Source organism: Hyperoodon ampullatus (assembly GCF_949752795.1).
Source record: "Hyperoodon ampullatus genome assembly, chromosome: 8".
NCBI lineage: Eukaryota > Metazoa > Chordata > Mammalia > Artiodactyla > Ziphiidae > Hyperoodon > Hyperoodon ampullatus.
In genome coordinates this window covers 89,143,065-89,155,984 of record NC_136921.1, presented here as the reverse complement: position 1 = coordinate 89,155,984, position 12,920 = coordinate 89,143,065, and the positions used below count along the sequence as shown (strand labels likewise).

The window sequence follows — 12,920 nt, the reverse complement described above, 5'->3', positions numbered from 1 at the left end:
CAGCTTTATTACTAAAACATACTTTTCCAGACTAGGGTAATGAGGTCATTCTACACTATTTAGGTTAATTTACAATATGTTATAATTAAGCATGGAAAACATTATATTCATAATTTATTAATATATTTCTGTGGTAACCATTTAAAAATCAATTTTAATTTGTATTTTGCAGTTGAAGCTTTATATCAAACGACATACCCAGAGTATCTCCAGTACATTTACTTAGTGGCGCCAATATCTCTTATGATGTTAAACCCTATAGGGTTTATCTTCTGTGAATTGCAGAGATGGAAAGACACTCAAAATGCTTCTCAAAGCAAAGTGAAAATTGTGGGACTTGGACTTCTGCGTGTGTTACAGAACCCAATAGTATTTATGGTTTTCATTGGCATTGCTTTCAATTTTATTCTTGATCAAAAGGTGCCCGTATATATGGAAAATTTTCTCGATGGACTTGCGAATTCTTTTTCTGGATCAGCTCTATTTTATCTTGGTCTTACAATGGTAGGAAAAATAAAGAAACTGAAGAAGTCAGCATTTGTTGTACTAATTCTTCTCATCACAGCTAAACTGTAAGTTTCACTTATTTAACTTGGGGATTGTACTTTGTGAAAGCCTTATTTAGCCCGTTCGTTGGGATATGTCTCTATTTTCTCTATTAAATACTTTGATAGTAGTATTCCTCCTAATTGAGTAGTTACAATTTAAAGGAAAATGTGATGTTGGTATATTGTGGAAAGTCATTTCCGTATAGTTTACTCTTTCCATTTTACTCTCAAGAGGATAAAGACTATTGGTTTCCCTTCAGCTTTTATATAATTTTACTTAATATCTTCCAGTGTCCTAGTTTGATCATATTTTTAAAGGAATTTTGCAGGGTTTCTGAGTTTTCTAAATTTATTAAAATCCTATTGGCCATGATGAAAACAATAATTTTGAATAGAAACTTCTATTTCATGAATTTGAGGAAAATATTCTAAAATTCTGAGGGTGGCTGAATATAGGTAAGTCAGTAGGAATGATGATTATTAACCATCTGATCCTAGCCTGTAAGTGAGAAGTTCTTAGCTCCTTAGTTGATAGTTCCTTCAGCCTCCTTAGCTCTTTAGACGTAGAGTTATACTTCCTGGTAAAGGTGACATAATTTTACTACAAGATTATCCCAAGGCACTTGGGGCATATTTAACTATTGAATTTAGCTCTTGTATAGACAATTAAATTCCTGTGACCAGTGCAATATGAAATAGTATCTATATTTTCAAAATAATAAAAATGCATATAAATTCTGAAGATTATTTATAGTGGTGTTATGCTCTTGGAAATAAAGTATTATTTAGTTTTTTTGTTTAATTTTTGGCTGCACTGCATGGCATGCAGAATCTTAGTTCCCCGACCAGGGATTAAACCCATGCCCCCTGCAGTGGAAGCCTGGAGTCTTAACCACTGGACCACCAGGGAAGTCCCTTATTTAGTTTTTCACAGCAATAAATATGGTTCTAACAATAATAGTAATACCAACCATTACTTATAAGTATTTAAATATTCTCATTTCTAAAATCTTTTTTCTGGTTCTTTGATCCCTATTACATAATTTCATCTTCTTTTAATTAAAAAAAAACACATAAGAGTAGTTCTTTACTCCATCTGAGAGCATCTCTGTAGGTGCTGCTGTGACAATATTAACCTTGGTTTTCTTCTTTCTAAAGGAAAGCTCCATTAACTTGCTACTGTTGATGTGGTCTTTCTGTGGAATCCTGGAGGATTTGTTTAATAATTAACTCTTCACCAGATCTGGATTTCATTAGTTTTTTGCTCTACCTCAGTTATTTCAGTTCCCTTCGCTAAACCTTTTTTCTTTATTAAGATAAAGAGCTAATTGTAAGATACCTGTTTCTCTACTGGTTTTTGAAATCTAACTGAGTAGCATTGTTATCATTACCTGAACCATTTAAACCTCTAATCATAATAAAGGTCCACTTTTTTTTTTTCCAAGAATGAGTTTAGTAATTTTCTTGAAAAAGTTTACTCAGATTGTCAGTCTTCTTTTTTTCTTTTAACATTTCAATGAACTAATAGGGAAAGCAAGAAACAACAGTTATAATTGCAACTTTTACAGATTTTTTTGCAAGAAAATTATTCATAGAACAAAAAAATTAGTTTTTTTTCCTCCTAATTCCTGATGCTTGAAGTATTTCTAGAATATTGTTTTACTTTAAGTAGCTCCAAGTTGAATTTTTTATTCTTTCAATAAAATGATACCTTCTGGGCAGGAGAAGAATAACCTAATGCCAAGTTCACTAGAGCAATTTACTATTTGGGGACCAGCATACTTTGATACCAAGCAAATGATGCCTTTCTTGTTTCTTCAGCCTGGTGCTGCCACTTCTGTGCCGAGAAATGGTGGAACTCTTGGACAAGGGCAACAGTGTAGTGAACCATGCAAGTGTATCGAATTATGCATTTTTGTATGGTGTCTTTCCTGTAGCACCAGGAGTGGCTATCTTTGCAACACAGTTCAACATGGAAGTAGAGATTGTATGTATATATTACTTTCTAAGTTTGATTGTTTGGTTAGTAGAAAAATGAATTTTTAAAACACAGAAATCTATATTCTTTTATGAGAATTTGATATCTGTAAATTGCCTCATTATAAATAAAGAGACATTATGTAACATCATGTAACAAATGAGTTATTTAATCTGGGGTCTTTATTCAGCCATGACTTTTTTCATTAGTCTTTTTTAGTTTCAAGTATTTAATGCTGTAATTTTAGTTAAGCCTAAAGGTTATTTACAGAAGGGTAACTTTCAAAATTTGAGGGGAAAAATCTGTTTTATTCATTGATAATCCAACCACCAGATGCAAAATACCACATAATCAACTGCAATAAATAGCTAAATCAGTTAACATCAATTAGTGTCTAAGCATACTATACATGTTATCTACAGCATTAGAACAGATGTTTTTGAAATATAACATGAAGGAACTAAATTGTTGACCAGAGGTTAGTTCCATTATTTAATTGGTAGAATGTTTGCATGGTAATTTTCCTCTTTTTGAAATTGCTTTTATTGCCCTATATTTTATGAAATAGTATGGAAGGAAACTGGTCATCAGTTTAAGTAGATCATTAATATGATTTACTTTCTAGAATCTAGGAGATAAACATCACATGTGGGATTTCTAGCATTGTTATATGCAAATATAAATTGAGCATAGACTGGAAGAGAAGCCAAGGGAACTTAACTGTGTTTTCTTTGAAGAACTCTAAGAAAAGGGGAATATGATATTAGATAACATGCTGGATTCTGTGATGTCTCTTTACTGACTCCTGCTTTTATTTTAGAATGCCTTAGTGCGCTGTGGCTAACATTTATGGGAATTGTTTGAGTCTGTGACTCTTCCTCAATTTGACTTCATTTTTTGCAGATAACCTCAGGGATGGTAATAAGCACATTTGTGTCTGCGCCAATCATGTACGTCTCTGCCTGGTTACTGACTTTTCCCAGCATGGACCCGAAGCCATTGGCATATGCCATCCAGAATGTTAGTTTTGATATAAGTATTATCAGTCTGGTCTCCTTGGTAAGTATGTTTCAGTGTAAAAATGAATGAGAATCACAGAATGGATTTGAGAATAGCTTGGTAACAGAAAGGGAGTAAAAATATAATTTCTTATGCAATACAGAAAGCTAAAGCCTACCCATAAAATATAGTATCAGCCTTCTGAGTTTTGTCTTTCCAGTTGGGAGTTAGAGTTGTATAACAGACAAGGCATGAGATTTAGTCATACCTGGATTTGACTCCTGGCCCTATGACAAACTAGCTGTTATTTCTCTGTGGAGTTACCTAAGCCTCTCTAAGCTTCAATTTTCTCAACTATAAAATACAGATAATAATTTTACCTATTTCCATGGTTTGTTTTAAGGATTACATGAGACAATATATGTAAAAGGCATTCTGAAAATGGTGAATTGCTATATAAATACTAGCTATTGTAGAATCATGTTGTTGGAAGGGATCTTTGGGACTAAGACCAAACACCCATTTAATGTTAATGAAACCTTTGGACATATCTAGCTCAAATTAAATACTTATACACTTGGCAACTAGAGTATCTTGTAGATTGAGTTGCCTGTTGAATTCCAACAATATTCTGGCTGAAAATAAAAAGACAACTTTTGCTGTTAAAGGAAAGGAGATAAGGATGAATATGTATACTGGCAACAAATAAATGTGTGATTAATGTAATTTTTAAGAAATTTTGCTTCTGTTACATTTTCTTAAAAATGATGCCCACTGATAAGAGGGCAGTTTCGTAGGGGGAGAGACAATATAAATTTTGATTGACAGTGAGGTGAGAAGAAAGAAGGAAATCAACCCAGCATACGTAGCTGACTACTGTGTATCCTTTTAAATATAAAGAATGCAGGAAAATTAATCTTAAGGTGGATGACATGTGTTGTTTGAAGTAAGACAGCCTGGAATTTAGATACTTCACGAGCCAATGTGGTGGAATCAAAAAGGGAAAATTCAAGATAGTGCAGTATAACTGCGTCTCCCGCTAAAGCTCATTTTCTGAGGAGTTGGCTGTGAGCCTGTGTCCCACCCCAGCCACCAAAGGTAGGGATAGTTGGAACGTGGCCCTCCCTGTTCAAGGAATAGCTCTTAAAGACTCTGTCATTTTTGGAGTTAATTTACCGTAGGATCTCTCCATGCTTTCTATTTTACTTTGGATATTAGTTTACCTTAATGCCCTTTTGGGAGCTACACAAGTTAAAGTAAATAAAATATTGCAATTCCTTTTTGAACCAGGATAAGAGAATTCTTTAAAGAGGCTAATAAGTAATTAGTAAAGTAATTATAAAATAAAAGTTAGTAATTAATAAGTGATTATAAAGATTAAGAAACCTGAGTAACTTTTGAACCTCTGTGTTTAAGATCTGGTCTTTGGCTATCCTTCTTTTGAGCAAGAAGTATAAACAGCTTCCTCATATGCTTACAACTAATTTACTCATCGCTCAGGTTAGTAAACCTACAGATAATTAAAGCTGTGTTTTTCTCATTGATTATATTACTATAGAGGAAAAAATCACTTTGTTCGGTTTTTTCAGGTATAAAGTCAAAAGTATTTTTTTACCAAATACAATCAATTACAATTTGATTACAACTAATTTATGCCTAATTTATTAAATACTGCAGTGTGTCTTGAACTATACAAAGTTGAGGCTAATACAGTTGGCCCTCCATATCCATGGGTTCCATATCCTCAGATTCAACCAAACATGGATCGAAAATATTCAGAAAAAAAATTCTAGAAAGTTCCAAAAAGCAAAACTTGGATTTGCCATATGCTGACAGCTATTTACATAGCATTAACAGTCTATTTGGTATTATACGTAATCTGGAGATGATTTAAAGGATACAGGAATATATGCATAGGTTATAAGCAAATACTACAGAATTTTATATAAGGAACTTGAGCATCCTTGGATTTGGGTATCTGTTGTGGGGTGAGGAGGTGTCCTAGAACCAATCCTCCATGGATACAGAAAGACAACTGTAATGACATTTAGTGATAATTTTGCATTTTTTCATAGAAATAATTGAATCATTACAAATTAAACTCTCTCATAATCTTACTTTTCTAGTTAAATCTTTGCATGTCTCAAATCATAAAGGAAAGAAGTTTACATTTTCTATGTAAACCTTTTCTAAATATAAGGTTAATATTTAGAATGTTGTCATTATCTATTTCAATTAAATAGAAAGGCTTGTTAAAGGCTCTGTATAAAAAGTTTTTTAATCATAAAACTCGAAGTTTTAGTATAACTAGAATGCAATAGTTAATTACTCAGTAATCATTTTAAATGAATAATTATAGTTGCTGTGAATAAAACACATGAGTATGAGTCATATGAGTATGACTGACTGTTTTTTTATAATTTTTTCTTCAGTCTATTGTCTGCGCTGGAATGATGATATGGCATTTTGTTAAAGAAAAAAATTTTGTTGGACAAATTCTGGTGTTTGTTTTATTGTACAGCTCCCTCTACAGCACCTACCTGTGGACAGGTAAGTTGGATCATGAAAAGAAATGTAGGTCCCCCTCTCCTCCATCACTTGAGGCCCCAGTTTCTAGTGATCTAGTTGAAGTCTAGTAGTACAGGATTAAGGCATTCACTTGGGCAGTTACACCCACTAACATAGGCAGTCTGCAAAGCTGAGTTCTCTTCCCTAATCACTCTGTTTCTGCCTGGGCTCAGGTGGTTTCCAGTCACATGTCCTTTTTCTTCAGGGTCTTGGGTTCTAGGCCACAGTCAGCACAGCTCCCCTTTGGAGCCATCAAGGGCGAAAGGCACTAGAAGCAGGTAGGGAAAGGAAAGAATGGGCAGAGAGGGCTGAGGCATGTGAGTTGTGTTGCAGAGCTCACTATTAGAATCCAACTGAACTGAATGAAAAATTCTAGCTCTGCCTTAAGCAAATGACTTAACTTTTGCGGTCTCAGTTTCCTTATCTGTAAGCCTGGATTATCACACCTTACAGAGTTATTTTGAGAATTAAATGAAATATGGATGTTTATGCCTGGTACATGGTAGGCACTCAACAAATGTAACTATAGTATTAAATAGAGGGAAGAGCAGTAATATGAGAAGGAGGAAAACAAGTGAACAAAAGGGTATGGAAAGAGAAGAATACCCAGTAAGAAAAACTATTTTTCATTTCAACTGGCCCCATAAAGGATATTCAAAATGTTTTAGCACATTGCTCTTTTGAAGTATAACATTTATTTGGGTGTGTACATTCTGGTATGTTTTTGAAACATTCAGTCTGGCTGATTTGTATTCATACCACAAATGCAAACCTATAAAATGGCACATAAAAGGAAACTGTAGAATGGTAGCACTGGTTATAGACCCTGTTAGGAGGCAGGTGTCCGGAAGTGGCTGGGGGCGGGGCGGGGGGTGGGGAGGGACAGGCCTTTGATTTCATGCCTTCAGGATCAAAGTAGGACCCATCTCAGTCAACAGCCTTTTGAAGTGAAGCAGCAATGTGGCGAGGAATTACAAAATGAATTCAGTGCAAACAGGAGAAGGTTTGTGCTTTTTAAAGGCAAGTACACCTTGCAAGGCTTAAGAGTTTTCACGAGCTGCCAAGTTAAAAGAGCCTGAATACTTTATTTCCAAATACAGATGAACCAACTTGATCTCTAATACTTAGGTTTATTAAGGTTAAATTTATAATGAGAATAAGAGAGCAGTATATAGATCAATCTGTCAAAAAGCCCCAAGTTTCTCTGATATCCTCTTCAAGCATGCATACCAAAATCTCTCCAAAGAAGCTGTTCTGAATTCCTTGACCTTGATGAAGAATAACCTTGAGATTATTGTGATATAACAGAATTTTAGACCTAAAAGGTCATTTTAAATCATCCTGTTCAGCCATTTTCAATTTACTCATTTGTAAACCATCCTCATGAATTTTGCCATATCTGCATACCACTTGTCCTTTCTTTCCACCTTAAAATTAACTCACTTTTTTTACTTTAATAAATTTAGCCTTATCTCAGTAAAATCCCAGGTTTCATGTGTTATTTAAAAAATTTTCAAGCACATGTTAAACACATAATTAGTCAAAAAATGTGCCCCCGTGCCACCTACAGTCACCGCACTTTCGGAAACACTGGTCTAGTTTAAATCTTTCATTTTGCAAATGGAGGAAAATAAGGCCCAAAGAGTTTAACTGATTCAGGCAAGAACTCTCACAGCTTTATCAGTGAGACATCAAGGCCTAGACTAAGCCTGTTCTTCATATGTCAATATTTTCACAAGGCACAAATGAAATGATAAACATTGGAATTTTAAAGAGTGCCCTCACTACTATAACACAGTTGGCACTCTTTTGTGATTGGTTACTTGCTTCCCTGGCACTTTAAAAACCTGAAACAATAGAGTGTGCAAATGCATTGGGAGGAGCACTGGTATTACAGTATCTCTTGAACTTGAGTACTGTGTGGGTCCTCTGTAAAGAAAAACAATTCTCAAGGATCTCAGTGTTGATTTGTATTATTTCTAGCACAGTGTTACTTAATCTGTATAATCTTAAATCTAGGTATGAATTCCTTATATACAGCTAATACACAATTTTAAAACCAAAGCAAATTCATAGATTAGATTTAAAGAAAACTATAAGCTCAGTAACTCTAATTAGCAAAATTAATTGACATGACAAAGGATCTTATTTTGCTAATCTGTGTAAAATGCAACTCATTTCTCTGGGTAGGGTTTTTTTGGTTTGGCCTGGCTTTACTTTGATGTTTGGGTTTATGACCTGGTTATCTTGCTGCTTTTCTCTTCTTCAAACTACCACAGAATGTTCATTTGGACTATGTGTTGTGATATTATTTGGCTTTCACTTGGCTCAAACTTCAGATAAAACCAGATGTAAGCCCTGAAATAACGAGACTGTACTTTGGTTGTAAGATGGTCATCCAGATGATTATCATTGCAAATAAACCAAAAAGACTTAACATTTCTCACAGAAATTTCCAGATCCCTATGGGTCCACAGATCTGAGTTTTAGAAACACTGACAGAGTTGAAGGACTTAACCTTCTGGCAGAAGGCTGGGTTTCTAGTCTTGCTCTGCCCTCTGCTGGCTGTGTGGCTTGGGCAAACCCTTGTTTACATATCTATAAAATGAAGGCATTAAAAAAAAAAAAAAAAGAAGGCATTAATTTAAAACTGGTCCCTTCCAACCCTAAAGTTCTAAGCTTCTATAGCTATGTAGAATTTATTAAATAAGATGTTACTTCTATAAATAATTGGGTATAAGATATAAGGAAAGCTCTTGAAATATTTGTTTTAAAACATTTGTTTTTGTATTAACTTTATATTATATTCGTATTAAGGCCCATCATTTAGACTTGGTGAATTTTCCCAAAACAAAACCTGTATAAGAATTGCCTGTACTTTCTTAGCACCAGCAAAGTGGGGATATTTTTATTTTTAGAATCGTTCTGTGTCCAGTTAAAAATTTTTTTTTCCAAGTATACTTAGATTCCAAACACATCAGTCAAAAGAACAAAATGATTTGGGTTTTTGGAAAAAAATCCTCATGTATAAAACAAGAAGATTTCAGTAGAGAAGCAATGTAGGAGGGAAAACATGAATGATTCTGAATTAAGAAAACTTGCTTCAAAATATTGGGAAAAGCATTTATTTAGAAGGAGTGAATTCTAGGGCAAGAACTACAGACTACTATTGAAATAAGCTTGGTTAAAGTTCCATGAAGTCTGATCAACATTAAGAGTAATCACCTATCTTTCAATCTCTATTTTTTATTCTTAGGCCTTCTAGCGATTTCTTTGCTTCTTTTGAAAAAGAGAGAAAGTGTACAAATTCCTGTTGGAATCATCATAATATCTGGCTGGGGGTAAGTTGGTAGTTTTCTGTTTGCTTACATGTTCCCACATACACAGTTACTATTCATCCTCTCTTTTTTTCTCTCGCTCTTTTTTTCTCTCCCTCTAAACTCTTGCTATTATAGGATTCCTGCTCTCCTTGTTGGTATTCTTTTGATAACTGGAAAACATAATGAAGACACCATTGACTCAGCCTTCTTTTATGGAAAAGAGCAGGTGAGAAGAGTTTATTGACAGTTCTGTTCTTGAGAATGTCTCTTTTTAGCTTCTTAATGTGTTTTGCTATACTTAAATTAAAATTAATTTTGAAAGTCTATTCCAGTTTATTGCCTATCACACTGGTGATCCTATGTCACTTTGTTAACTCACACCAAAATGCAGTAGAGATTTTACATGTCTATAAAAAGGAAAATGAAATTGAAAAAAAAGATTTCACATGTTTAAGTCTGTTTGTAGCTGAGGATTTCCAAATATTTGAAACTTACTGGGTCTTCTTAAGCATACTTATGAATTATGTTTCCTTTATTGGAGGAAAGGGTGATTAATTTAAAGCCATTTAATAAGTTAGCAGTAATAATAAAAGCCAAGTTCTTGACCTCCAATTGTATCATACATATAAATTTCAGAACAAAAAGTATTTGGGGAAAAAGTGTGCTTGAAAAGCTATTGAGTAGGAGGCTTCTGGGACCTGCTGAATCAGAATTTCCCAAGGATTTGTGTTTTTTTTTTTTAATTGAAGTATAGTTTGATCTACAATATTACATTAGTTTCAAGTATATAACATAGTGATTCAATATTTTTATAGATTATACTCCATTTAAAGTTATTACAAAATAATGGCTCTATTTCCCTGTGCTGTACAATATACCCTTGTTGCTTATCTATTTATACGCAGTAGTTTGTATCTCTTAATTCCACATCCCTACCTTGCCCCTCCCAAAGACGTGTTTTTTAAGAACTTCCTAAAATGATTTTGATTTCTTACCCTTTTTTTTCTGTTTTGTAATTTTGAATTTTATTGGATTGTTGTGAGAATAAATAAGATTATACATGTAAATGACTTAGACTAGTGCTGGCATATAGTTAGTACTCAATAAGTATTAGCTATAATTACTTATTTTTAGTATTATCACCATAACAAAGTTTCTAGTTGAAATACAGTTGAACTGTGTACTAAAGCAGGCAAAATCTTTGAAGTAAAGAAAAAGCCTATAAGTAATCATTTAGATTACTTGTAGAGGAAACCAAGGACATGATACATAGTGAAAGGAGCATCTAGAAATCTCATTTGATTACAAGCAAACCCTAATTTCTCTTCAAGTAACTTACATTCCTTCCATACTCTTCCTCTTTTTTAAGAACTACTGTTGTAGAGCATTTATAGCTATGGAGATAATGCATTTTCAACCAAAAAAGTGCCCTTAACCTCATCTACTAAGATTTCAAGCTGGGATTGTGAAAAGTGGCCTAACGTCTCTTTGCAACGTTGACAGATGATCATCACGGCAGTCACCCTGTTCTGCAGCATTGTGATAGCCAGCGTATCACTCATGTGTATGTACCGCACCTCCCAAGCAGGACGCTATGAAGGTTTCGACCAGTCTCAAGACCACAAAGCAGCAGAGCCTGGAAGCACTGCTTTCGAGGACAGTCCAGTGCCGATAAATGAACCTGAACCTTTTACAAGTTCTATCCCAGAAACAAGTATGATCCTTAATTATAAAGAAACTCTTACATGCCTGTATAGCCTGTATTCTAAATGTTTTGTTTAAGGAAACTTCTTTGAACTATCTTGAATATCACAGGTATTTATGAATGAGGAACTTGAATCATAGTCAATAATAGAAAGAGCTTGCAAATTCATTTATTAGATTCTTGTTTATAAATCTTTTGTGAGGATAATCTTTTGTTAAATCCTAAGACTTCCTTGGTCCTGAGAGTTTAGAGAAGAGTAACAACTGAAGGAAAGCCCTTTCTAGGAAACTAAGCACTTATGTTTGTTAATTTAACAACATTGTATCAGGTAAGCACCATCAATAAAATGAACTAAAGAGGCTTGATTGAAGCAGGGTTAATGGTGAAAGTTGGGAGTTGGCAAACTACAGTGGGCCATCTGTTCCTGCATGTTTCAAGAGCTAAGAATAGCTTGTACACTTTTAAAGAGTTGAAGAAAAAATTTTAAAGGAGAAATATTTTATGACACTTGAAAGTTATATGGAATTTAAATTTCAGTGTCCATCACATGTTATTGGAACATAGCCATGCTCATTTATTTATATATTGCCTATGGATGCTTTCACGCTATATTGGTAGAGTTGAGTCGTTCAACAGAGATTCAATGGACTGCAAAGCCTAAAATATTTATTATCTGGCCCTTTATAGAAAATGTTCAGCAATCCTTGGTATAAGTGAAAATATGACCCTAACCAGTGACTTTGTTAATGTGTTAATGGTTATCGGGTTTGCTTCAATTCGTGAAGGGAACTCAGCAATAGAGTATGCATTTTGGATTCACTGGTGCATGTGGAGATTTCATAGACATAGACCACTGTGCTAGGAAGTGTAAATGATGGTACCTATTTTGTTTAGAGAGTGTGTGGAGTAGAGAGATGACTAATCTTAAAACTATTAGTTGTAAATAGCAATAAGTAAAGAAGAAAGAGCAAAAAGAAATCTCTTTTTAAAAAGAGACTTAAAAAAGCATTTTAACTAACTTAAAAGGAAGAAGATCCCACAAATCTTACTGTCTTACATTGCCTTCCTTCCTCTCTCCTGTTCTTCATCCCAAACTGGAAGTAGACGGCACAGGGGTTAGAAACACGGTTCTGGAGCCAGTCTGCCTGGGTTCAAATATGACTCTACAATTTACTATTATTTGGTCTTAGGCAAGTTCTCTGTGCCTTGGTTTCCATATTTAATTCCGCTAATACCTACTACATAGGACTGAGGGGTCCCACTACATAGGAATGTAGTTTGCCAACTAGTGATTTACATTAACCCTGCTTCAATCAGGCCTCCTTTAGTTCATTTTATTGGTGGTGCTCACTAATTTCTTTGTCAGATCCTTTGTGATTATATCATCAGTATTTCATTCTTTTGAGTCCTCTTGACTATTTTCCCTTTTAAAACAGAAGTTCAAGGATTATGTGTATGCTTTCACTAAGATTTTAAAAGCCACTTTTCTGAAGTCTCGAGTACTTTTCTGATCATGCCCAGCATCCTTTCCTTCCTCGCTTTCTTTGTGTACTCTCACATTTATCCTATAAATCCATCTACTTTATGTTTTCAGACAGGGTGTAAAGACCACCATTCTCTACATCTTCTTCTGCGAGTGTTTTTTTTTGTTGTTGTTGTTTGTTTGTTTGTTTGTTTTTGCAGTATGTGGGCCTCTCACTGTTGTGGCTTCTCCCGTTGCGGAGCACAGGCTCCGGACGCACAGGCCCAGCGGCCATGGCTCACGGGCCCAGCCGCTCCGCGGCATGTGGGATCTTCCCAGA

General features: G+C 34.6%; 1 protein-coding gene across 2 annotated transcripts in view; it reads left to right on the top strand.

Moving 5' to 3' along the window:
- GPR155 (G protein-coupled receptor 155) overlaps window positions 1-12,920 on the top strand; it is a gene marked incomplete at both ends in the record, with an annotated part of 36,338 nt that overhangs the window by 8,254 nt on the left and 15,164 nt on the right. For both annotated transcript variants that reach the window (XM_079710232.1, XM_079710233.1), the window contains 8 exons: window positions 173-572; window positions 2,370-2,535; window positions 3,430-3,585; window positions 4,942-5,025; window positions 5,958-6,075; window positions 9,350-9,434; window positions 9,549-9,639; window positions 10,917-11,127. In XM_079710232.1, the coding sequence (XP_079566358.1) occupies window positions 173-572; window positions 2,370-2,535; window positions 3,430-3,585; window positions 4,942-5,025; window positions 5,958-6,075; window positions 9,350-9,434; window positions 9,549-9,639; window positions 10,917-11,127 (1,311 nt within the window). The remainder of the gene's footprint in view (window positions 1-172; window positions 573-2,369; window positions 2,536-3,429; window positions 3,586-4,941; window positions 5,026-5,957; window positions 6,076-9,349; window positions 9,435-9,548; window positions 9,640-10,916; window positions 11,128-12,920) is intronic.